The sequence below is a fragment of the Anabas testudineus genome, chromosome 21 (genome assembly GCF_900324465.2).
Source record: "Anabas testudineus chromosome 21, fAnaTes1.2, whole genome shotgun sequence".
Classification (NCBI taxonomy): domain Eukaryota; kingdom Metazoa; phylum Chordata; class Actinopteri; order Anabantiformes; family Anabantidae; genus Anabas; species Anabas testudineus.
This window is the reverse complement of record NC_046629.1, coordinates 23,174,515-23,200,875: the sequence shown is the minus strand read 5'-3', so window position 1 is coordinate 23,200,875 and position 26,361 is coordinate 23,174,515. Positions and strand designations below refer to the sequence as shown.

General features: G+C 39.0%; 4 protein-coding genes across 7 annotated transcripts; 3 read left to right on the top strand and 1 right to left on the bottom strand.

The window, feature by feature from the left end:
- cxcr2 (chemokine (C-X-C motif) receptor 2) lies at positions 1–3,845 on the top strand. Its single transcript, XM_026375766.1, has 2 exons — positions 1–191; positions 1,676–3,845. Exons 1-2 carry the CDS (start codon positions 120–122, stop codon positions 2,747–2,749), a joined length of 1,146 nt encoding a protein of 381 aa, XP_026231551.1. The 5' UTR covers positions 1–119; the 3' UTR covers positions 2,750–3,845.
- Positions 3,846–5,268: 1,423 nt separating this feature from the next.
- On the top strand, positions 5,269–8,838 carry faima (Fas apoptotic inhibitory molecule a). The gene is made up of 5 exons (XM_026375717.1): positions 5,269–5,533; positions 6,314–6,444; positions 6,552–6,780; positions 7,093–7,142; positions 7,336–8,838. Exons 2-5 carry the CDS (start codon positions 6,331–6,333, stop codon positions 7,483–7,485), a joined length of 543 nt encoding a protein of 180 aa, XP_026231502.1. The 5' UTR covers positions 5,269–5,533; positions 6,314–6,330; the 3' UTR covers positions 7,486–8,838.
- A 583-nt stretch (positions 8,839–9,421) lies between these two features.
- Positions 9,422–14,703, bottom strand: parp9 (poly(ADP-ribose) polymerase family member 9). The gene is given in 9 exon segments (XM_026376675.1): positions 9,422–9,796; positions 9,945–10,101; positions 10,180–10,563; positions 10,565–10,656; positions 10,908–10,965; positions 11,244–11,453; positions 11,838–12,053; positions 12,312–13,214; positions 14,602–14,703. Coding segments are annotated over 9 exon segments (2,343 nt in total). The 5' UTR covers positions 14,623–14,703; the 3' UTR covers positions 9,422–9,494.
- On the top strand, positions 14,097–25,646 carry parp14rs1 (poly(ADP-ribose) polymerase family member 14-related sequence 1). 4 transcript variants are annotated; one of them, XM_026376671.1, is made up of 18 exons: positions 14,097–14,503; positions 14,628–14,728; positions 15,191–15,221; positions 16,647–16,805; positions 17,224–17,517; positions 17,862–18,086; positions 18,194–20,436; positions 20,588–20,818; positions 21,014–21,235; positions 21,334–21,412; positions 21,544–21,690; positions 21,869–21,931; positions 22,150–22,326; positions 22,590–22,817; positions 22,913–23,524; positions 23,658–23,794; positions 24,097–24,271; positions 24,913–25,646. In XM_026376671.1, exons 1-18 carry the CDS (start codon positions 14,329–14,331, stop codon positions 25,194–25,196), a joined length of 5,583 nt encoding a protein of 1,860 aa, XP_026232456.1. In that variant the 5' UTR covers positions 14,097–14,328; the 3' UTR covers positions 25,197–25,646. The 4 variants fall into 4 exon arrangements, with proteins under 4 accessions (XP_026232456.1, XP_026232454.1, XP_026232458.1 ...); XM_026376669.1 differs by having other exon boundaries at positions 22,147–22,326; XM_026376673.1 differs by lacking the exon at positions 16,647–16,805.
- The last annotated feature ends 715 nt before the right edge of the window (positions 25,647–26,361 follow it).

Below are 26,361 nucleotides of genomic sequence, written 5' to 3'. Positions count from 1 at the left end.
TGTAGTCTAGCAGCACAATTCTGCATCTACTTACACAAGAGGTTGTGTAAGAAGAGACTTCACTCCCGGCCAGATAACTTTGTTCTGGAGAAACCTGCGTGCTTGAAGGAAGAAACACGATGGAGCTGCAACTTTTCATCCTTAGTGTTCTGTATTTGGTTCCAACAAGTCAGGAAGAAAAGGAAATGAAGGTACAATGAAATTCCCTGATTTTTAATTTAAATAGCAATAGTATTGAATTGCTATTTAATTTTGTTTCTCAAAGTGAAGCATACGACTACTACTACTGTAAGGCTAAGAAACGCTTTGTCTCCAAGTTCATTGCATGGTAGATGCATTCTGTTGTGATACACTAATTATTATGCTATTTTTATTCAAAAGCTTAAAAGAGCTATGCAGCTGATGTTTAACAAACAATATATAACTTTTTGAAATAAAAAGTATGTTGCATTAAATCAAAAACTATTAATGCAGCATTAAGCATACATCAACACCAATGAGGACATTGCAGCAGTAACAAATATTTTTTTGTAATTAAATTTGTGTCAGTAATCTGTAATGCATAGATCAAATTTCCTCTTTTAAACTGTCCATATTATGCTTAGTTTAGGTTTTACATTGTATTCATCAGTGATACAAGATTGAATGATTTTAAAGTTTAGTAGAAATCCATGTTCTAATGCCTGTTGGTGCAGAAGCTCCTCTGAGACTAAACACTAGACTAACACTTGTTGAGTTACTGTCTTTAAGGTCCTCCTTCCCCCATCCCATTCTTTTCTGATTGGTAAGCTCATGGTAGGCTACCTTTGACTGAACTTTGCCTAGTTTTAACAGTACCAACCAACCTAGCTGAAAATCCTGCTGCATACTGGAGCAGATTGTAAAAACAGTTGGCCATCACAGGCCATTGTCTTTGGAAAAAATGAACCAAGTTAATTTACCCTCACAAACCCTCATTTCGAGGCTAAACTAAGAGGGTGAGAGGAACGTACTTGTGTACGAGACCAAAACAGACGGCAGTTATCGATTTCCATTTCTTCAAGATGACCGTTGCAGCATTTTGGAAAAAGCTCTTGAGACAAAAGGAAAGTGGCCACACTGAAACTCTAGCATGCAAACACACACCTCAGGCTATGGGCATCTGTATATGTGTAACATAGGCACCCAACTTAGTATTTATGTGACATCAGAACATGAAAAGTATAATGTGTATATAATAAGCATAACGAGATAAACACATAGCACTCTAATAGCCAATTCCGCCAGTAATAGAGAAAGCATTTAGGTTTACTTAATAAATGTCCATTCAAGATTTTACTCAAAATTGTGCAAGTTAAATCAGAAAAAAAGACATTATACATTGTACAATTAGTATTCATGAGCAATGTCTTTACTGTAGATGGTTAGCATGGAGCTAAATACATTCTAAGTTTTGGACAGAGCCTGTCAACCTAATGTAACCTAATGCTTTAAAACATAATGCTATATTAAGCTAAGCAACTGCTGACTTTTGAATCATATTTGAAATTGGTATAAATAATTAAGTTCCAGATAAATGGCAATCGATACCTTGACTGGAACTAGTTCTCTGTTGTGACCCTACGACCACACTGAACTGTTACTTCTGCTATTGGTACTTCCTCTGTTGTGACATATTTATATTGTTTTAATTTAGCTGGAAACAACAGCCGGACTGACCTGGGAAGACCTCTTTGGGCCTAATTCTACTATTCCTACATATAGCTTTGAGCCATCTGATCCTTGCGAGGTCACTGTGCCTGGATTAAGTACCCTGGGCCTGATGATCACCTACATCATTGTGTTTGTCTTCAGTATTGTAGGCAACGGTGTAGTTGTCTATGTGGTTTGCTCTATGACGAAAGGAAGAGCCAGTACAGATATCTACTTGATGCACCTGGCGCTGGCAGACCTCATCTTCTCTCTTACCCTTCCGTTCTGGGCTATCTATATTCATTCTGGTTGGATCTTTGGCAACTTCTTGTGCAAACTCCTGTCATGTTTTCAGGAGATGTCGCTGTACAGTGGAGTCTTCCTGCTGGTATGCATCAGTGTGGACCGTTACTTTGCTATTGTGAGAGCCACACGTGTGCTGTCCTCCCACCACCTGTTGGTGAAAGTGGTGTGCAGTGTGGTGTGGCTGGTTGCTGGATTTCTGTCCTTACCTGTGGCCATTCAAAGGGAGGGTATGCACGATGAAAACCTGGAGAAATACATTTGCTACGAAAACCTAACTGGTGAAAGCAGTGACCGCTGGCGTGTGGTTATGCGTGTTCTGCGCCATACAGTGGGTTTTTTCCTGCCGCTGGTGGTGATGGCTGTGTGCTATGGCTGGACCGTGGTGGCGCTGCTTCACACGCGCAGTCAACAAAAACAGAAGGCAATGCGCGTCATCCTGGCAGTGGTGTTAGCATTTATTCTGTGCTGGCTGCCTCATAACATTACTGTTCTGATTGACACACTCAGACGAGGTGGGGCACTTGAAAAGGGGACATGTGAAACTGTCTACACAATGGAAGTGATGCTAGATGTGACTGAGTTGTTAGCCTTCATGCACTGTGCAGTGAATCCAGTGCTTTATGCCTTCATTGGGGAGAAATTCCGTAACCAGCTGCTCTTTGCATTTTATAAACATGGCCTCATAAGTAAGAGGACGCAGATGGCTTACAGGAAAGGCTCTGCCAACAGTATGGGGAGCATCAGATCCAGAAACACCTCTGTTACAATGTAAATAGGTTCTTTACATGGTTAGGTGACACCTTACCTCCTCAGGCGGCCAAATCAGGAACCAATAGTCAAATTTAATAGTACGATACATGTAAAAATAAGCATTCAGGAACTTTTGAAGGCCTGCAAATGGGTGTTTACTTGATTATTTAAAATGAGTGAATCCGCCCCCATATGTATTACTCCATCCCAAGCTTTGTATGTTATCTGACCTTAATGAACTCAGTGTACTGCAACACTTTGGGAGAGACATTTTGCTTTCCCAACCCTGAAGTGGACACTGCACTGTAGTGGGAAAGCAGCCAGTTGTCACCAGAGGAAACCAAGTTCTGAAAACCGTACAGCCACTGGCTACTTTCATGGTGGCCCATACTTCTTCTACTTGCACTACAACTAGTGCAAATATTCAAATTGTAATGTTGAAACATTAATCATCATTCGTGAAATGAATTATTTTGCAATTCTTCATGAAATGTGAGGACTTGTACATGCACCTATACATGACTTTTATACTGAGACATTGTGGATGTGACTGAAAATGAATACATTTTTCTTTCTGTGTTTTCCCCCTTTACACCAAAGAACAGTGAAACAACATATTATTGTCACCTATCAGATATTTGAATCTTTTAAACAGGAAGACGAGGTGCTACCAAGTTTCTGTTTTCAAAAACAATGTATTGTCTCTCTCTTTGATGAATGATTTCCATTTATGCACTCTCGCTCTCACTCAGAATCTTTATAAATGAGACTGTAATCTTAAAATGCTGCATTTTTTTCATTGTGAACTCTATTTCTTGCTGTTTATATCAGATCATGATTAATGTGATATGCCCTGTTTAATTGAGTGCGTATGATGATTACATGAATACACTGGTATAGATTGAGGTAGCTGTTGGATGTGGTGTACATGTCTGCACCTGTGTAGTTGACTTTGTGGCTAATGTGGGGGAGAAGAAAGGAAAAGTTTCTTTATGACAAATTGTGCTGTGATCAAATGTATTTTCATTTTACTAATGACTGTATATGTAAAACTGGTTGAAGCAAGAGCCAAATGTACTCTCCTAACTGATTATATTTGAGGTATATCTGCACCGTTTGTAGTTGGCTTTGATGTAGTTTATCCTATGTTTGCATTACAATAAATCGTCAAACCTAAACCATGTTTGGTCACCTGTCTTTAACTTTACTTTACACTTTATATAACACCCCCTTAACATTTAAATTAAAGCATTTCAATTGATTAGTTATTATGTTTGCCATGGTGAGTAAAAATTATTTTCAACCTCAGGTGATTATGTTGTTGTTGTTTCTTTTAGTTATGCTTTTAATTCTGAGATATTGTGCACATCGAGCACAGTGAACTTGACTTTGATGTTCTTTTTTTCTTTTTGGCTTCAGGTTTGACATTTGTCAATCAGATATCTTTGAAACGGAAAGATTAAGAGTGAAGATTAAGATACAGAAGGGCACAAAAGATCCTTTCTGCTGTGACCTTTCTTATTATCATGTTCATTGAGAAATTATGTTCACAATAGTCTTTACTGTTATTTTCTTGAGTGCATTGCAACTAGAGAAAAGATGGTTGTTTCAAAAATCTTTGTCCCCTATCTGGCTTCGTACCTCTGCAGATCATTGTGAGATTTGCGGTTTAGAGGCTCGACACAGGAAGTGAACACACTGTGCTGCTCTGAGTCCTGCTTTTTTCCTATTGATCTTTTTATTGTAACAGTTTAATTAGTGTGGCCCTTAATAAAGAACACATTTAATTTAGATTTTGGACCTTATTCTGACAATAAACTTCTAAACATTTATGTAGAAGCCATACTTTTGCAAGTAACTAGGTATCTGTGGAGAAGAACACGTATTAGGAATCAAAGATGAATATTAATTCATCCAAAAAAGCTAAAAAAATAGGTATTATTTTTAAAAGCAAAGCACTTCATTATGTTTATATTTATTGTTTTACATTAGTTACATTAGTTACTAGTACAGTGGTATTCAACCATCCAAGCTGCAAATTATGTATTAATACTTTTCTTTATTATGTGTGGGACACAACTAATAAACAAATTCCCTTTTGGAAAAATCAGTAGCACTATTCAAATTACAGAACAGTCACAAGCTTCAGTTCATATTGTCAACGTCCTCAAATTCTACAGTTCAGTATTTCTAACAGAAGTCCTGTAAAGTAGAGCTTAAATCCAGCTGATCACCCCCTAATGTTTTTTTGTATTTATTTATTGATTTTTATTTTATTGTAAATTTGAATTGCACACTTCAAGTGGCTTTTGGCTACGCTGCACCTGTCTTGACTTCATCAATGAGTCTTTTGATGTTGTTCAGCAGTTAAACTAGATGGATCATGAAGCACCTGTAATAATTATTATTTATAATGTCCTCCCGGATTGTTTAACATGGCTCTTTTGCCAGAAGATGGAGCTGTTTGCCACCAAATCATTCAGACATTCGCCTTTTGGAATATAGACGCTAGCTGAAAATACTTCCTGATTAAGACTAAAACTATTAATTTATTAATAAGTGTTCACACTTTTGTCTAATTTTACCTTTATAGCTGTTAAAGTGTGACGTACAGCCGCGTGCTGGAGTGCACGGAGCCTACGTAAGCGGATATCAAGTTGCCATAGTAACAGCATATCTACAGCTCGTGTGTTGACTGTCTGTAGCAGCTAGCCTGCTAGCTAGCTAGCTAACCAAACTCTCTGACAAACTGCGCTAAAGTGGCCTGCGCTTCTTTTAACCACGGAACATACTTTAGGACCGAAAGGTAATCTGGATGTATATTGACAGATGATAATCTGAGCTAACGTTTAAGGTGCTTCTCTAAGTGGAAAGGCTAATGTTAGCCAGATGGCTACAGACAAGGTAGGTGGCACATTGTTTGACAGGTCCAGTAGGTGACGCGTCCGTTTCCGTTTCAAAATAAAGTTTTGTTGCCAATGTGTAAATGTGACTTAAAACGCCACTAAAATTTAAAACTATTGACCAGAGAATTAGCTAAACATCCATGGCATCTCTGTATAGCGTTAATTATTTTTTCTTCTACCACATGAACCCTATGTGCGCTTTAACACACCCATTTACAGTGTTTGTACTATAAGCGACGTATCGAGGTTTAGTAAGATTCATTATTTTGTGATCAAGTCTTTGAAGTATTTGTTTGTTTGTAGTGTTGGTAGTGTTTGTTTTTTAGAGTTACTCACGAGAGTAGTCCTTTAATTTTACACGTGTATCTTATTTTGAAAGCTAATACTTGGACACCGGAAGTCGCAAAGCAAGAAACAGTACAAACTTACTCCACTCAGCCGTGTTTCTATCACAGGTTCAACAATCACCGACGTTACCCGCTGCTATTTCTTTATTTAAGTAATCGTGTCTGTAGCTTGACATAGGTTTAAACGTATAGGTTAGCTAACGAGTTAGCCAGCTAGCTAACCCAGCTAAGAAGCGGTGCTAACGCCAGCCCTCCAGCTCTAACGTGTGGTCATACATTTGCACCGACATATTTGAGTTTGTCGTTTGTTGTTTTACTGTTCGTGTCCTGCAGACTCTGGAGAAATTAGGATGTCCAACGATCTTGCTGGTGTGTGGGAGGTGGCACTGAGCGACGGAGTGCACAGGATAGAGTTTGAACACGGGACGACCACTGGGAAGAGGGTCATCCACGTTGATGGAAAGGTAGAGATCAAGAACAGTTCAATGGCAGAGACACTAACATCTTAATTAGAGAAGCTTTGTGTGATTTAACGCCACAGTTTCAGTCAGTTGTTCGGTTTTTGTTTCAGGAGGTACTGAGACGGGACTGGATGTTCAAACTTGTGGGGAAGGAGACATTCAACGTGGGCAAGTCGGCCACCAAGGCGACCATCAACATTGATGCAGTCAGTGGCTTCGCCTACGAGTACACCTTAGAGATCAACGGCAAGAGCTTGAAGAAGTACATGGAGAACAGGTCAAAGGTGACCAGCACCTGGGTGCTCAACCTGGATGGCACTGACTGCAGGGTTGTCCTGGGTAAACCTCTCCATTATGTTTGTGTATTATTCCTTTAATGTAGTGTGCCATCTGGTTACACTGGTGTCTGTCTGCACTGATATTTAGCAGGCCGTGATTTCTAACTACTCACTAATATTATGAGCGGAAGCTAAACTCTTAACTGAATTTAATCCCACAACACAGTCCACCACCTCTGTCATCTGGCCAGGTTAATCCTTCTTACACTGCTTACAGTTGATCAGGTGGTATTCAGCCTGATGCATGTGCAGTGAGTGCAGTTCTTTTATTATGTCTGTTTCATTGATTTAGTATGTGTTCATTTTGTTTTAGAAAAAGACACTATGGATGTTTGGTGCAATGGACAAAAGATTGAAACTGCTGTAAGTATGATTCCAATTTCCTTTTTATGGTTTTGTACTGACTTGTAAAGGGACTTGACTTCCTAAAGTGAGAAACCAAACCACTGTGGTTGGTCCTGCTGGATAGTGTGGTGCTAAGGACCCTGTATGGTGCTTTTGCTTTGTACCTTGTAAATACTTTGGATCAAAGTTTTGTTTCTCTTTTAACCTGCAGGGGGAGTTTGTGGACGATGGCACAGAAACACACTTTACACTGGGAGACCACAACTGCTGTGTGAAGGCTGTGAGCAGCGGGAAAAGACGAGATGGAATCATACACACGCTGCTCGTGGATGGCACGGAGATAGCTGAATGCACAGAGTGACTGTGTGTTTACGAAATACACACAGTTTACGCACTGTGTGTGTATGAAAAGCAGAGATCTGGTTTGTTCATGTGACTCTTCGTACCTACAACACCGAGGGAGGACGTATGGGTGAGGAATGTAATTTAAATGTGGAGTCAGGGACCAACTGACAGAAATATGAGCTCCTATGTATTGATACTGTGGAGCTTATATAAACCATATTAGTAATGGTTGTAGGCCATAACTAATTTAATAACAGTTATAGACAGGGTATAGTGTCTGGCCAGTTTTAGAAGACTGCCACATTCAATAACAAAAAGGGATTTACTGTCTCAAAATGTAACCTCACATTGTTGTAAAGGGTATTTTATGGCAAGCTATTGAGTGTCCACTTCACTTCTAATCAAGCTGAGAAGGTCAAACCTGCACAGTTGTACATGTAAGGGTGCCTTGTGTGTATCCAGACACCACAGCTTTTTGACCATGGATGTATGGTTTTGACACAGCGTCTGCATTTGACGGCCCTAGTGGACTGATTTCGAGTCTCGTCCTTCTGTTTTCTCTGGTTTGCTTTTGTTTTTCAGTATGGCACAGTAGGAGGATTAAAAAACCAGGATTCACAATTGGTCCTCAAATGCAGCATCAGTCCAGTGTGCACTGCTCAGGAACAAGCTTCATATAGTCATATGTTGATGAGTTCATTGGTGTGTTGGTTGGGATGTATTTAGCTTTTAGCACACCGCTCTAGATGTGTCAAAACATCTTACTGTGCTTTGTATACAATTCAATGATATTTGCAGACTCTTAGACAATCATTCGTATGTGACATCATGGTCCGGTGATGAATCATGTACACAGCTCACATATATTACTTGCTGATATCTCTGTTGTCGTCATGTTTGTACTGTCAAATTATTATTTTTTTATAAATGTAACATTAGCATTTCAAAAAGTAATGGTTATAAACTCTACTTTAACCAGTAGAAATCCTTGAGGTCCATTCAGATGGAGTTACATTACAGAAGGCATTAGATTGACTCTGCTTAATGACTGTGAAATGCAGCAAGAAGCTCCAGTAAATACTGAATGTACCTTACACTTTTCTCTTAAAATAGTGTATTCTAGGTCGAGGACAATGTTTCGGACTGCGACCTTTTAGCAGTTGTGTTATTGTATCATTAAGATTATGAAATACTTGATTTCTTCTTTTTTTTCAGTATATCCTGTGTTTGTGTGTATTTCGAGTTTATTTGTATTGTACTTGTTTGTAAAATGTAAACTATATTTAAGTTTCATTAATTCTGTAGCTGATCATGTTTTGTGTCAAAGCTCTGTCATAGTCTTTGCTTTAAAATGCACAGTTTTGCTATATTTCTTTGTGGTGTTGTGATTTATTATCATGTACTAAAGATGTTAAAAGAAGAAAATGATTAATAGATTTAAATACAATAAAAGAGAGATACAATGAACCAAACATTTTTACATTGTTTATTTTTGTTTTTAATCAACACCCCCCACATTGTGCCTACCTTGTGCCATTTTACTTCTATTAGTTTCAGCAATTTGATGGTGGATTTATAGTAATTAACAAAAAGCTCACAATTCTTATTATTCATCAGCCAAAAATGTTTCACCTCTCATATGAAGGAATATGTTATAGACATCATCAAAGCAAAAGAAAAATCTGTACATATTTGGTAGTGATGTATTTGTTTTCATAGTCTCAGCAAACTATTGAAATAAAATATTTAATGAGCTTGGATTGGATTATATGTTAAAAAAACACAAAAAACAGTAAAATAAAAAAAAAAGAGCCTAAACCTAATGATGTTTTTAATCTGCAGGTATACTATATTTAGCTTCATCCAGCACCTCTGATTACTCTAATATTGTGTAAATACTCTTGTTTATATGGATTTCTATAATAATACAAACAGCCTCTCTTTTCTACTAGTTTATATAGTACTTCATTAAGAGTGCACTTCAGTTTCTTTCAGAAGAATCTTTCTTAATATTGTCACATAAACTCAGATAAAAGAGGAAACAGTGGATAAATTAACCAACTTGCAGGTGATAATGTGCTTGGGCAGAGCTTGGTAAGAACTAAACAAGACAGCGATATCGTTTCCTCCTTTTACACTGTCGTAAAACATCTGGGGATTTGTCTCTAAAGCAGGTGGCAGGATGAGACCTCGTTTACCAGGGGTGGAGTTTCCTGTCAGCACCTCAGCCTCCACAAAGTAGAGATACTCCTCATTGTGTTCCCTCCACAACTCCATGGCCGTGGTAACATTGCGAGCAAAGTAGATGCCCTCTCCATATGCTGTGTCTGTGTACAGTGGATAAAGGAAAAAAAGACTGAATTGTGCTTGTTTGTTCTTTACTGTGCAATCTACGTATACGTCTGTAACCCCGATCACATTTTCATTAACCAAGAATAACAAACGGATGATGTTACATTACTAAATGCATCATACCTTCAGGTGGTGCAAACTCTGCATGGAATCCAATCTGACAGACCATCTCACAGAACTGTGCAGGTATGCGCTGAAACATTCTTTGAGGTCTGGCATCTATCTGGTTTTTCTTGAGCTTAAACAGCATCTCTAGTACATCGTTCTCCACTTTTTCTGCCTGAACAGAACAAAAACATTAGTCATGCAGTGCTGAAAAATACGATCACTCTAGCAAATACACTCAGATAAACTGTACCTTCACCACCTGCAGCGCCTGGTGTTTGGAGCGATACGCTATATCTGAGAATAATGGGCCATTGTGGTTGACTGTCTTTCTCTCAAAGGACACTGTTTTAGTGGGCAGTGGCAACTTGGCATCCAGCATGGTATTCTCTTCTTCAGTTACAAACTTCATCTGGATGGTACAGAGCATGGCTTCCACCTGCAACCCAGCAACTACAACATCTTCATGTGAATCCCCATTTACAGTTATGCTTGCATGACCTTTCACAAAAGACTCCTTAATATGCTGGTGTAGATGGGCCAGCTGCTGATATTCTTTCTCTCCAAAGTGCTGGATGAAGTTGTTGTAGATGTGAATGGTACCAGAGGATCTAAAGAGGTCACTGAGCCATTTTTTTAGCCTCAAGGAGTGCTTCAGCAGAGCAAGCCATCAGGCAGATCTGTGGAGAGACAGGTTTGGTGTCCCGGAAGTCATCTCTGTACTCCAATGCTAGTGGAGGAGACATAAGGGACGTAAATACTGCTGCATTTTACTATTACTATTATTTATATTATCCTTCCTCTTTATGGCAAACTCTACAGCAAGCCTCCAGATTATGTTAGTAATAAAATAATGAAGCTAATTGAAAACACTGAAACAAATGTGAAACGTGTGAATGTGTTCTTTACTGTGACTATGCACATCTCAATCAACCATCAACTCCCACGTAATTAAATGTTTACTAAACATTTGTATACTACCAGGTGTAAAGCTGGAAGATGCCTTTTGATGGAGAGATTGCATTTGTCCCTCAAAATCCTAGAAAGGGAAGAAGATCATCATTATACTTTTAACCCCTGGTGTTAACACCACATAACACAAACCACATTACACCTTAAAAGAGATAGAACAACAATATTCAATGAAAACATTCAGAAGATTTTTGCTTTTCTCTATCTGTTGTTGTTGTTTAATATCTTATTTTTAGCTGTGTAAATCATTTACTTTTATCGAGATCTCTCCACACTAGGGTTAGACAGTCATGACTAATACAGAAACATTCTGCTAATAACATGAAAGCATTTGTGCAATACAACCTTAAATGTGTAGTCGTCAGATGTGACAAAACAAACTTCCATCACATCTGGGTACGTCTGGGCAAAGTTGGCCACTGCCTCTGACATTATGATGGCAGCTTTTGCCTTACTCAAACTGAGGCCTCCAGTGCCGATGGCAGGAAAGGAGATAGACATACGTTGCTTTGCAGCTGCTCTCCATAAACACTCCAAAACTGATTTTAAAAGGGTCTGTAATGAATAAACAATAGCACAGAAAATGGTAAAAATAAAAGCTACTCTTACTATTAATAGTGCAAACTGAATAACTGAATTCTAGGTTTTCAGTTCACTGCTATATTTTATTATCTGTCCAGGGAAAAGTATTTCATGTGTAGTGTTGTCAAATTTCATGAAGAAAAACTTAAAATAATTATGTGATAAAATAACTGGGTAGTTATTTTATCACATAAAATAACTACCCAGTTATTTTATGTAACTGGGTAGTTACATAAAATAAGGCTGGGTAGTGTAGTGGTAACACCACCGCCCTCCATGCGGGAGAATGCTAAATGCAAATATTATTCACCATTAAAAAGTTCAATTAAACTATTGTCTTTAAAACTAATACTGTACCTGCTGCACAGTGTCTGTTCCATGTCCATAGCAACAAGTATGATAAACCTCTTTACAGCGAAGCTTGTAGCTCTTTGTTGAGATGACATTATTAGTACAAGGAGCACTTTTTATTTCTTTTTGCAATTCAGGACCAGCTTTCTGAAGTACAGCACTGGAAATTTGACCGTGCTTCAGATCTCGACTTGGAGATATTGTATTTACGATGACATCAGTCTGTAAAAAAAAAACAATTAGAGTTAGAAATAGAGGTTTTTTACACACACACACACACACACACACACACACATCTCTCTCTCTCTCTCTCTCTATATATATATATATAGATAGATATATAGATATAGATATAGATATAAGACATGAATCGGTTTAAGTACTGTTACTAATATTAAATCATTCAATCACACTTAAATCAGTAAATCATAAGGAAATAATCAGTTCACTAAGTCATGATGAAACCTTACAAGACCATACCTGCTGTTCCTCAATTTTACCCTTCTTCAGTGTGAGAATGACATTTCCCATCTTGACAGTAGGTGTTGAGGTTCCAGCAGCACCTCTGCTTCTGCCTCCTGCTGCTGCCTGACTGTATGACATGGACGTTTTGGGATCTAGTATTTGATGGCAGGCCCTCTCCATTTCCCTCACCGTAGGCTCGTCGTGGTTCACAAGCCGGATTTCTTTAGGAAGATGTCCTGAAAAGGATCTGTTTTCATAGAATTCTTTCACAGTTAACACTATGGCCTCTGCACACTTGGGCAGGGGGTAGTGGAACAGTCCAGAGCTTATAGCAGGGATGGCAACAGTCTCCAAATGTTTTTTCTCAACTAAGACGAGAATGCTCCTGATGGTCTTCTTCAACAGGGGTTCAGCCTTTGAAACATTAGGACGATATCTTGACAGTTGTGGACCCACAGCATGAATTATCATCTTGCAAGGTAGTAACCCAGGATCTCCGATGACTGCACCTCCTGTTTCCACGTCTCCATATTTTTTGATGTAATAGTCACTTTCTTGTTGTACTTTGGGGCCACCAGCTTTGGATAGAGCTAAAGCAAGACCGCCGTAATGCTCAAGCTTTGAATTAGCAGCATTTACAACAGCATCCACTGGGAACTCCGTGAGATCGGCCTTCCACACAGACACCTCAACACCACTTTTGAGCATAACAGAAAACCTTTTCTGTGCGTCAGCAGTTGGCTTTTTCTGCTGTGCAATGCTCAGATCGCTTTTAAAATCCACCCCATCGAACGTGGCCACACATCCAAATTTGTTGTGAATAATTTCACCCAGAGCAGGTCCACATCGGCTCACAATGTCAAGTGAAGATCCACGAAGAGGAAGTTGTAACTTTTTTTCCATGGTTCCTGAACAGAGCTATGGAAAAACACTGAGTGAGAAAATCATTCAGCGAATGATCTGGTTAACACATTCATCACACGTCAAACGTCATAAATACAGTCCATGTATTTCAAAGTGGATCTATACAAATTCTGTTTTTTTTGGTGGTGCTATGATATATATGTGAAAAATACTCTGATACTAAAAAAAAAACTTCACTCTACTTTCCTGCTGTTCTCCATTCATTCCAGTAGAGAGAGACACAGGTACTACTTCATACCATTACTCTGCAGTTTCAGTGTGTTCCTGTCCCATAATACTAAAGCATGTATTAGTGCGTATTCTTTATATAAGCACACAAACTCAATACTACATTCAAAACGCAAGTACTAGCCCAGAAAACTACTCCACTACAAGTAGAAGTACTTTTCCATTTTTCGACTCAAATAAAAGTAGAAAAGTGTAACTATTCCACTAAGAAAATCGAGTATTTGAAACCATGTAGTATTTGAATGATTTAGTTAATTAATAATAATTATATACTAATCTAATCTTGCAAAACGTTACTAGTATGTAGTGATGTTAAAATAAACGTAGTGGAGTAAAAGTAATACTCCAATAAAGTACAAGCACCTCCTAATTGTACTTCTACTTAGTTACTCACCATCTCTGGTTATATTTTATATATTTGCCAGTTATTTACCTAAACACCAGCTGATGTAGTTGGACTAGCAGAGTTTAAAGAAGGTGACTGTTTATTCGCACATTTATCAAACCGCCATTTTCTACGTAGTTACTGTTTATTAGAATAATTAACATGACGAGGCGACCATACGGTTTATGCTAACGTGAATAACTAAACATGTCTATTTCACCGCTGTCTATCCTGTAAACAAACCATTTACTTTCATACTTTACATTTTGAAGTTGCGCTGCGACCGACGCTCAGTGGGCTGAAGACAGAAAGTGAAAGAGGGCGCGGACCGGAGGCTGCAGCCTGAAGACACGGATCCTCTTCAGTTCACAGCTACTTTCATTTGACCATCAACGTCAACACTTCATGGACTCACTCGACAACAAAGCAACCGTTTCATTTCATAGGAAACAAAAGTGAAAGTAAGTCAGATCAGACGCGGTCGGGCCAGCAGAGATGGCCGACGCATATTCGTTTCCTGTGCTCGTCGAGCTCGAAGAAAACGACACTCCGAGATTAAAAAACAAATTAGTGAAATACTTTCAAAGTAAGAAGTCTGGCGGCGGCGACTGTGAGGTTGACTACGAACATGGGAGCCGGACAGCGACGCTTCGCTTCCGCACAGAGGAGGGTGAGTGTGGCCCGGTAGACCAGAGACAAGCTGGAGGTAGAGCTGTCGAAAAGTAACGAAAAGTAACGAAAAGTAACGCTACTCAGTCTGTTACTGACCTGGACTGGTTGTGTCTTCATCACAGACCAGAAAAACGTGTGCAGGAGAGAGACACACCAGATCAGTTTGGATAAAGGAGTCCTGAAGATGACTGTCCGCCTACCTGCAGACGAGACAACAGCTCAGGTCAGTGGCTACACAGGTATCTTTAAAAACTCATGAAGATGATTTATTTGGCTCAGTGGGTTCATCCTTAATCATCTACAGTGTCATTAATGTGAAAGTGAAACCTGCCGTCATCTGAGTCTCTTATACACTTAACAATGACTCTCTGGCCTAAGCTTGAAGACATGTCAGTGGTATTTTCCTCCTGTGTTAGTCAGAGCAAAGCGACAAAGGTTCCTGGACATCTTCTATCTCTGTAGTCATGTGGGGAATCAGTAAGCCAAGGTGTGTCAGCATACTTTGATATGTGTTTTACAGAGTCGTAAACAAGAAGTCCGAGGCGCTATGTAAGAACGTCAGTCAAAAGTATTTATTTCCTTGACACTGATAACTCGTTCAGTTAGATTCTTTTTTTCAGGTGAACTCCAACTCGACGCCCGAGTAACACACTGACTAAAGCATTGTTTTATTTGTTCTACACAGGAAACTTCACCTGAGAAATTCGACAAGAAATGTAAGCACTACGTTAACAAATAAAATGTTTCTTACACACACACACACATCTTCTCATGGCTTATAGTATGAGGCGTAAATACTTCGCCACAGCATTAACACCACCTGATGTGGATCATGTTGAGCTGGAGATCATCAGGCATGATCAGGCTACCATCTAAACCTGAAGACAAGAAATGTATTCCTCAACCCAGAAAGAAACTTATTTTTAATCAGTAGTTTGTATAACCAATCATACTAAATAGTACAGTACTAAAAAAATAAAAAAATTACATAGATGGTTGAGAAATGCATAATGTCGTTTCAGGAGTCTGTAGCTAGTATCCACAAATTGACAGAAACCCTTGTGAGGACTGTTCTTGGACCACCTTTGCTGAGATAAATATGCATGTGTTATGCAAGGTGGCTTACAATAAGTCTTACTGTCCGTGTGTTGCAGATTATTAAACGTGTCTTTTGATAGGTTATTCATTAAATGTAGAGAAAGTAAGGCTTGGGGTAGTGATGTCATGTCACAAGACCAAGTAGCATCCTCTACTTGCTGTCGGTATTGCTCAAAATTTGTCTCTTACATTTTCTCTTCAACTGAATTGCTTTAGATATTATGCCATGATACGAGGATTCCCAGTTTTACATATATTTTACACAGGGTGCAATTAAAAATTTTAAGCGAATTTAATTTCACTGGAACTTGACCTGTGTATTTTCACACAACTACAAAATAGTGGTACCAGCCTTGGAACTTAACTTCACCTACATATTCTAGTGGTCCTGGATATCAGTAGGATCTAAGTCTGATGCCATGGGAGCTGATATGCAATAGTAAAAAAATAAAATCTCTTCAAATCAACACTTGATGCTGTAACGCACATTTATTTTGCACATCAGTGATTCAGTAAATGCTGCTACTATGTCTTCTTTACACTGCAACAAGTTTATGCCTCTGGATCAAAGGAAAATATCTGCTTGGCAGTAGAGAGCCATACAGCTGAATTTGAGTTATCATCTCTATCTGAATGAAAAGCACTTTACCTGTTAAATAAATGTAGTGGAGTGAAAATTACATTTCTTTCTCTCTAAAGCACACTGAAGTATAAAACAGTTTGAGTGGGCATTGCTAATACACAAACATCTTAGTTAACCATCAGCTTAACAACTAATTCAAATGTGATATTGCCTATTAAATTAGTGTAGATAACGTTGCCAGACATTCACAGATTCCCACAGAGTTGGTTTAATTCATAACGTTACCAGCAGATTAGACATGAGTCTATGGAGTCATCGCTAAATGTATGTTATTGAGTGAGTGCAGTGAGCTTGATGCAAATACAGACTTCAGTGCATGCATGGTCATGACGTGGGTGCTGGTTAGTCATATCAATAATCCTGAGCCTTAGGAACTAATGCCTACCATTAATTATTACAGCCGAACCCATAATCGTAAAGACCATCATGGCACCCCCAGCTGAAAAAAAAAGGCGAGTTCATGCGCCCCAGAAATTCCTAGAAAGTAACCAGGAGAGATGGTCATGCCTCCACATCTCCAGTAATACTGATATTGACATCAATCTTCAAGGACCAGCAGGTAATAATTGCATACAGAAACATAAACAATACATAACACAAAGTTTATGTATTGCCAAATGTTGTGAATTACAGCTACAATATGCAACGTAAGCTAGCTCTACAATGACCCCCTAGACCTCTCTCCCCTCGCCCTGCTGTGCTTTTCAGTCCATGTCTGTGATCCCACTGCTGGCAAAATAGTGGTAGTGCTGCTTGAAAAGGCCTTAATGTATCCTCTATGTTGTTCACCTGAAACCCAAAGAGCAATTGTCATGTTTCTGACCACACGTGACCACATATACAGTACATAAGCTGACATTTTTATCGGCATAAGGTGGTACAAGACTGTCCTCAGGGTTCACATGTCTAGTACGCTATCATATATATATATTACTATAGCTGTGGTGGTCAATGCTGTGTTCATGTCTCGTTAACAGCGAATGTTCCTGTGAACAACAAACAGTCGAGTGCTGATGAAGTCACACCTGCAGCTGAAGTTCAGGGTGATGCAAAACACGGAGATGATGATACACCAGATGAAGAGCTGTGCTCCACCATGGCTGTTGTAGGAAACATTAATGAGACCTTAAGCCAAGAGTTTCTCGAGATGCTGGTCGAGAACATTTTAAGAGGTTTAAAGGCTTCAGACTCTGAATCTCTCTCTCAAAGCTACACACTGGAAATCATTCCTCACATCTCCTCTGCTGTGGTTACTTTCCAAAGTGGAAAAGGTACTCCTCTATAATAATTTCAATAGCACAGTTCATCAAGAATGTGCCTTTATGATCTCCAGCTTCATCTATTTACAATTCAATTACTGGGAGGAAACATATTGATAGACAGATGATTTACCAAGATAACTATAGCATGAGACAAGAAGCGTTTAGCTTAAGCCAGTAAGTAAGTGGTGAGAAATTACTTGACTCCTATACAATGACCAGTCATGGCCTGCAGATTAAAGGGACCACATAGAGTTAGAATTAAACTCAGTGTTATTCTCCCTCAAACATGTCTGTTTTTTATCTATGTGTTTTTTAAGTATCTAACCACCTTAACTTTTTATCATGTCTCACAGAAAATACCAATTTCATGACAAGATGTCCTGAAAACAAGACATTCAAGAAGAATAAATTATCTGTTTGTTCCCTCGAAGTCACAAAAAAAGTTTTAGCTGAGGACATACAGAATCTTAGTGAAGATATTATCCGCCTGTATTTTGAAAATGAAGGCGGTGATGTGGAAGATATTGTGTTGAACCAAGTGGAGCAGTCTGCCATCATCACCTTTAAAGAGCACCAAGGTAGTGAAGTCACAGTACATTTTACATTATTTTATTTTAAATTTACATGAAATTAATTGTGAATGTGTACAAGAAAATGTGACTTTTCATGTGATATTTGTTCTTAGCTGTTCGGAATATCTTGAAGAAGAACAAGCATCGCATCAGACAGGAAGAGATCAGTGTTTATCCTTTCTATGAATCTCTGGGAATCGCCCTCTATGGAAAAGATAAACCTCCACTGAAACTGCCCGCTACTATTTCAGAATCCATTGACGATGCCATGGGGAGATACCTAAATCGCAATCAGTCAGCATCAGCGACCATTCACCGTGACTTAGCTAAACACTTTTGTAAAGCAGACTTTACTAACCAGTCTACCGTATACTTGAGCCCTGTATCTTCACTGCTACACCAAAAAGATGCCAAAGTTATGATCAAAGAGTGGAGGGATACTGTAAAGTCAGCCTTTGCACAAGCTATGTCAAAATTCAGATCCCTGAAGTTTCATCCAGACTCAGAAGCATGGCAAGAGTCTGAGGAGAAGCTCAGACAGATGTTGGAGAAGGAGGATGTGGATCTAATCTCAGAGAAAGCCAGTGGTGATTTGTTTGTGGTTGGCCTTGTGGAGCAAGTCAACAGACTTGAGAAACCTCTTTCTGAAGTTTTAAACAAGATTGCCAAAAGGGTACGCAGGGAGAAATCCAGCATAACTCAAGAGATCAAAATGTCCCCATCAACTTTTCATATTCTGTGTCAAGATGGCCTTCAGGACAAGCTGCTACAAGTGTACCCAGAACTCAAAATATCTTTCAAGAAGGACTGCCAAGATTTGACAGTGACTGGCTTAAACGATGAAATTTTTGCAGCAAGCAAAGTCATGTATGATGCAATGTTTGCATTAAAACGACAGAATTTAGACATAGATCAATATGTGTTTGACTTGCTCAAAGATGAAGAACAAGAGGAACTTACAAATACTCTCCTCATATCCAATGGGATAAATGCAGCATTTGAGATCAGCACACACAGGGTGCAGCTGCTGGCTGTTTCTGAGAGAGATCTGAGTAGTGCAGAAGGCCATTTGGGAAGGCTGCTAATATCCCATTTCATTGATGTGGAGGATAGTAATGTCTTGCAGAAGCCAGAGTGGAAGCACCTGGTCAGTCAGTTAGAGAAAGCCAACAGTAAGTCATGTAGGAAAATTCGAATCAACACAACTGGTCAACAGGCCGTGGTGTCTGGCCACAGGGAGAGTGTCATGAAAGTTAGTGAAGAGCTTGATGACTTCTTAAAGCAGAATGCCCACGTTGAAGAAGCAGTTGTGGTTAATCACAATGCCATAGTTGAATACTTTAAATTAGATACCTCACGTTTGAAAACATTTCAAGACAGAGTGGTAATGTCTTACAGAAAAGATTCCATCAGTCTAAGTGGTTCTAGAGCTGACGTCTCAAACTGCAAGACCTTGGTTGAGGAGTTGGTCTCTTCTGTGTTTTTTGAAAGTTTAAAAGTTGCCAAGGCCGGGGCAAAGAAGTTCTTCAAGGACAAAGAAAGCATGTATGTTAACTCACTGTTGAGTGAAACTCATTGCCTGGTTCAGCTGGTTGATGAGATTAGCGTTGGGCAGGATGACTTGGCCCATAGACAAGTACCAAAACCTGTGTACCAGCTTCAAACACCTGATGGAGTTGAAATAGCTGTTTGCAAGGCAGATATGTGCCATTACCCAGTGTATGCTGTTGTTAATTCTTCTAATCAGGACTTGAATCTTAATGGAGGTCTTGGAGGAGCACTTTTGAAAGCTGCAGGCCCTCAGTTGCAGGATGAATGTGACAAAGTTATTAATGTGAGGGGACCGCTCAAGCCTGGAGACTGTGTCCTTACTAATGCAGGGGGGCAGCTTTGGTGCAAAAAAGTCATCCATGCAATAGGACCTAAGTTTGATCCAGCTAAACCCCCGAAGGCTCTGGCGCTGCTAAGAAAAGCTGTTAAAGAAAGCTTGGAACTTGCTGAAATGCACAACATCATCTCTGTGGCTCTACCTGTCATCAGCAGAGGCCAAGGATTCCCTCTTAATTTATGTGCAATCACGATTGTCAAAGCAGCAAAAGAATACTGCGATGAAAAATTTGACGACAACACGCTGAAGAAGATCCATTTTGTGAACAATGACGACGGTGCTGTTCAGGCTATGGAGGCAGCTGTCAGGCAGGAGTTTGGAAACCATGGTGTCAGTCATTCTCAACAAACTCCTCAGACCAAAGCCATCAAGGCTCCACTTGGATCTGATCCGAACTGCTTGGGTCAAGTGAAGACCAAAGAGGGCTTGGAAATCATTCTTGTGAAGGGAAATATTGAGAATGCCACGGTAATTTGGATTTTTTATTATCTTTTACTAAGAAATCATTTGAGGGCCAGACTCACAATACTCACAGAGGCACTCACTCTTGCAGCGCTTATTGTCTATAAATTTGTCAAATGAACATGCAACTGACAGCATTTTTTTAACACATTCTTAGACCGAGGTGACCGTGAACACTGTCTTTGAAGATCTGGCTCTGAACAGAGGGGCAGTTTCAAATGCCATCTTGCAGGAGGCTGGACCCACACTTCAGCAGTTGGTAAAGGCTAAGAATGCTAGTGGAATTGTTGGTGAGATCATTGTCACTGACGGCTGCAAGCTAAAGAGCAAACAAGTTTTTCATGCAGTTTCACCTCACTGGGACAAGGGACAAGGAACAGCCGACAAGGTAAACCATTAACATCACATTGACCACATATTACAACATGTGGAATATGTGGTCAGTGACTCAGAAGCTCTGCAGTTGATGAAAAGTCAAAAGTGGCCATAAGCACTGCTAAGTCACGTCTATATTCCTGTGTAAACTTTCAAAATCTTCACCTCAGTTGTGTGAAGATAATGTATTTTATGCTTTGCATTACAGATCTTGCGTGGCATTTTTAAAGACTGCATGGAAAAGGCAGAGAATACTGGTTTGACCTCCATATCCTTCCCTGCAATTGGCACTGGAAACCTGCGTTTCCCAAAGGACCTTGTAGTGAATTTGATGCTGGATGAAATCTTGGCATTTAGCAGTAAGAAACAACCTAAACATCTGAAGAAGGTTATGATTATTCTTTACTCAGGTGATGCTCAGACTATCCAGGTGAGAAAAGACAACAAGCTTTGTAGTATTTGCTTTTACTCAGGCTACAAAACAAGCATGGCAGTATATATGTTAAGTATCTCTCATATTGTCTCCAGGTTTTTAGTAAAGAATTTAAGAAGAAGTTCCCCAACGCCACTGTTATTCCAGTGTCTGCAAGTTCTCCACAGAGTCAAGGTAGGTTTTAATGTGCAATTACATGTAATTATGGTAGGATTTTTACAGTTACAGTTACAAAATAAACTTAATAGTGTGATATGGTTTAGTTTGTAATAAAGCAGTAACTGAGTCATTTCCTTTTTTATTAGGCCCCTTTTCTAAAGTTACCTCAAGCTCAACAATGCATGAGACCAAAATGGGAAGTGTGGCTATACAGGTGGTCACAGGAGACATAACCAAGGAGACCACTGATGTCATTGTCAACTCCTCCAATGAAAGCTTCTCTCTCAAGTCAGGTAAATGACAGTCAGGACTTAATTATAGTTTAAATTTTAGCCATACATAAAATAATCCCTGCATATCAATTCTTATTTAAATTGAAATATACAGTAAATGTCTACATAGTATATAGTGTTCATATAATACATATACAACAGTATATGATATTTGTTGTTCTATCTTACTGTCCTCTAGGAGTTTCTAAGGCTATTCTGGATGCAGCTGGTCAGGCTGTTGAAACAGAATGCCAAAACCTTGGTAAGCAAACATTTGAGCATTAAGCTTTGACACTAGAATATTATTCATGTCTGGCAGTGACATGGATACAGAGTCAATAATTAACCCAATTCTGGAGTCCACATCATAGCTCTAGATTGTTCAGAAGGGAAGTGACCTAAATACACACAAACACACACACACTCATGGTTACCATGGTTCAAAGACATTTATTTCCTCTGTGTATATTCTTACAGTAGCTGCCCAGTCCAACCCAGCCATGATAATGACCCAGCCGGGTAACCTGAAGTGTAAGAAGATCCTCCATCTGGTTGGACAGACAGACCCAGTAAAAATCAAAAACACTGTCAAAGATGCACTCCAGATGTGTGTGAAAAACACATACACTTCTGTCTCATTCCCAGCCATTGGCACAGGTGAGATTTGTCAACCAGTTAATTATATCAGAAATCTGCCTTTTTTTTCCTCAACCCATCTTAATTAATGGAATTGTTTCCATAAATAACACTCAGAAACCATATTGGTATATTTCCCTATACATGAATTAATCGGATTCAGGGATACAGTTATGAGCTTGTTCAGTGTGTGTGTGTGTGTGTGTGTGTGTGCTGTCTAACAAGCATTTGTAGTGTTGTTGTTGTTTTTATTTTTATTTTTTATTCTTTTTTCATCATTTTAGGTCAAGGCAGTGTACAGCCTGGGCAGGTAGCAGACGCCATGCTGGATGCAGTTATTGATGTCTTAAACTCAAACCCTTCAGTCCCACTGAAGACAATTCGAATAGTTATTTTCCAACCACCCATGCTGAAAGACTTCTACAACAGTATGGAAGAAAGAGCAAAGATTGAAGCCAGTGATACTAAGGAGAAAGGAGGGTTCTGGGGAAACATTGGTTCCAAAATCAAATGTAAGTCCAGAGTAAAGAATAATTTCATATCCCTGTGGACATAATCAGTTTTGAATGTTAAATTCTAATGTTAGGTTTGGATTTTTTTTTTTTAGCCTTGTTCGTTGGAACAGCTGATAAACCTCAGAAAGAAGGAGATTTCGTCATTGAGGCTCTGAAAGTAGACCCTGCTTGCTTTCATATCTGCGGTAACTCACAGACCGACGTAGACTCAGCCAAGAAGTGGATAAATGACCTAATATCGAAAGAGCTGTACTCCTCAAACATTCAAGACAATGCCATCCACAGCTTCTCTGATGCAGACTACAAGCACCTTGAGAACATCCAGAAGACCTTGGGCGTGAGCATAAGGACTGAAAGCAAGAAAGGACAAGCTTCAGTCACCATTGAGGGGCTCAGCAAAGATGTTCTTGAAGGCAGCAATGTGATTCATGAGATGTTGAGGAAGGCAAGAGATAAGCAGGTGCTGGAGAAGAATATTGAGCTGGCGGGCACAGTGGCAGACTGGCAGTACCAGCAACAAGGGTTTCAGTTTCAGAGTTTTGATGCAATGACCAACTACAACCTTGAGCAAGCACTGGAAAATAACCAAAAAACTGTAAAAGTTACAATTAAGGGTCAAGACTACACTGTCACCATGCCGAGTGGACCAGCCACTGATAGCCAGGGACGTACACTGAATATAAAGAGGATTGACAAACTAAAAGGTATTTCAGTGAAAGACAGAGTAGAGTCTGTCGGCTTCTGGCTTGTAAAAGGTTCAACAATAATGTCATTATTACCAAACAATATTGTGAAACATGGTGGTGCTAATAAAAATGAAATGGTTTCTGCCACTAGATGATGACATACCTGAGCACTGGGATGCCATGCCAGCCAACACTACATGTCAGGCCATCACCATCAAGGCAGGAACAGGAGAGTACGACGAAGTCCAGAATCTGTTCAAGGCCTCATGCAATCGAACCATTACAAAGGTAGTCCATTTACATTTACATTTAGTCATTTGGCAGACGCTTTTATCCAAAGCTACTTACCCAGGGTGATCTTACCACTACACTAACCAGCCGTTTACTATTTAACATGCTAAGGTGAATTGAACGTATAATATTTTACTTATATATATATAACTGGTATGGAGCAGCATCAGCTGCTGACATTATTAGCATCATATATAGACAAGTCTTGTATAACTTTTGAATTTTATTTATTTAATGTGGAAGTAATATACGTTCAGCCAGAACAGAATGCACCAAAATGTGCTTTGCCCGTCTTTTAGATTGAGAGGATTCAGAACCCTGGATTGTGGAAAAGCCTACAGGTTAAGAGGCGAGACATGGAACAGAGAAATGGTCATGGGAATAATGTTAGGCGTCTCTTCCATGGCACCTGCCACACCACTGTGGACTGGATCAATGAACATGGCTTCAACAGGAGTTACGCAGGAAGGAATGGTGAGAAGCTCATGTTAGAAATGCAGCGTTTAATCTGTTCTCCACTGCAACACTTCATACAAAGTTCATGTACTGTTTGTTGTTAGTTTACACCACTCCTAGCCATATTTTAACAAACTTGTGTTGCTTAATAAAGGTTAGATCACAACAATATCAGTAAATGCACAATTTATCTGAAGTTATCATCCTAATTGAATTTTAATGAGTTGGGGAGCAGGAAACAGTTATACAAACAAAACAATAATACAAACAACTACCACATCGGTCCTTAGGAAGACCAGTTCCAACGTAAAAACATTGCAATCTAATGGAGAGTCTTCCCAAAGACAGATTTGTTTTAGTTTACAGAAGATCACAAAAGGTTCGCCGGTAGAGGTATGTTTTAAAGAGAGTTTTAAAAGATGTTACTGAGTCAGCTGATCTTATTTCCTTGGGTAAGTTGTTCCAGAGTTTGGGGGCTCTAACTGAAAAGGCTCTGTCATCTCTAGTAGTCAGAGCCTTTTCAGTTGATGTTCTGAACATCACAGTTATTAATCAGTTATTTAAAACTAATTTTAAAAAGCTATTTAAAAAAATAACTAAATTATAGCAAATTCTTCGAAGAGTAACTAATCAACTTTCTGCTTCTATTCTGTTTTCAGCTACATATTACGGAAATGGCACATACTTTGCCGTCAATGCAAGCTACTCTGCCCACGATACCTACTCCAAGCCAAATACAAATGGGGAGAAGTTCATGTACCTCTGCCAAGTGCTGACTGGGGATTTCAGTCTTGGACAACAAGGCATGATTGTACCACCGGAGAAGAGCACTGGCTCTGTTCAGAAGTACGACAGTGTTGTGGACAACATGTCCAAACCCAGCATGTTCGTAATCTTCCACGACTCCCAGGCTTGTCCTGAATATTTGATTACATTCAAGTGACACATTTTGCACTGACAAAGCAAAAACAAATGCCTTACATTGTACATTGCTTTCTGAAAGTCTTTGCTAATAAATAAAAACTTAGTTGACATAGTACAAAGTTTACACGCTTCTACTTAGGATATTTGGTTTAAATGTACAATATATAATAGTAATAGTAATTTTCTTCTCCAGAACAGATCAGGTCCAGAATAGTGGCTTGAAAATATCTGAACTTACTATGATCATGCAAGCAGAAAGCAGTAAATGAACAGTAAATGGAATCATTATATGTTAGATACATTACGTAACACAGATTTTTGGCTCTTGAGAGGCTGGTGGAAAGCACCTGCTCTGATCCAGGACGCATTCATTCAGATTAGCAATTACTTTTGGTTTTAGAAGGAAAAGTGAAAGTTAACTCCTGTTCTATTAAACAAGCCTGTTCAAATAAAAGCTAATTTAACACCATATCCTGTTGTCTGTTGTCTGTTCAATGCCAAACACACTTCCATAGAAGTTTGCATATTAACTAGAGACAAATGTTTGTTTTATCACTTTTGTCCAGTTTAAGGCAAAACTTGCTTTGCTTGTCTCTGAATTTATAATAATATATTCTCAATTTAGGGAGTTACCTAAAACCAAGGTGATATAAAATGTTTAAGATAATATTAAAACTTAAGTGTAAACTAAATATCAGAAATAAAATCATTAACAGAGATTATGTTAGTCTGCATTGTTCATTTATGTTTAACCACAACCACAAATCAAACGTTTAGTCACAAATCAATATGAAATCTCCATTGCAATTTTTTGCAAAAGCTTTAAGTGACTTATTTTGTTTGGGATGAAGTTTAATATTCACATTATTTCTACTTTCAAAGATTTCTTTTTTTAGTATCTTCTACTGGATCTGGTGCATGTCAACTTTCTTTTTGTATCTTCAAAGTGCAGTTTGATTTCTAGATGTTCTAACTTTCATGCACAGGGTTTAGTTAATCATTGACCATCAATCACAGACAGGACAGACCAGGAAATCACCGACCTCTCTGCACAGCTTTATTCAAATCAGAGCCTAACTCTGTGGCGCCATCTGCAGGCCGCGCTGCGTCAGCACAGCTGCTTCACTCTCCTGCTGGTAAAAACAAAACAAAAACAAAAACAAACAAAATGTTAGGGTTTTAGT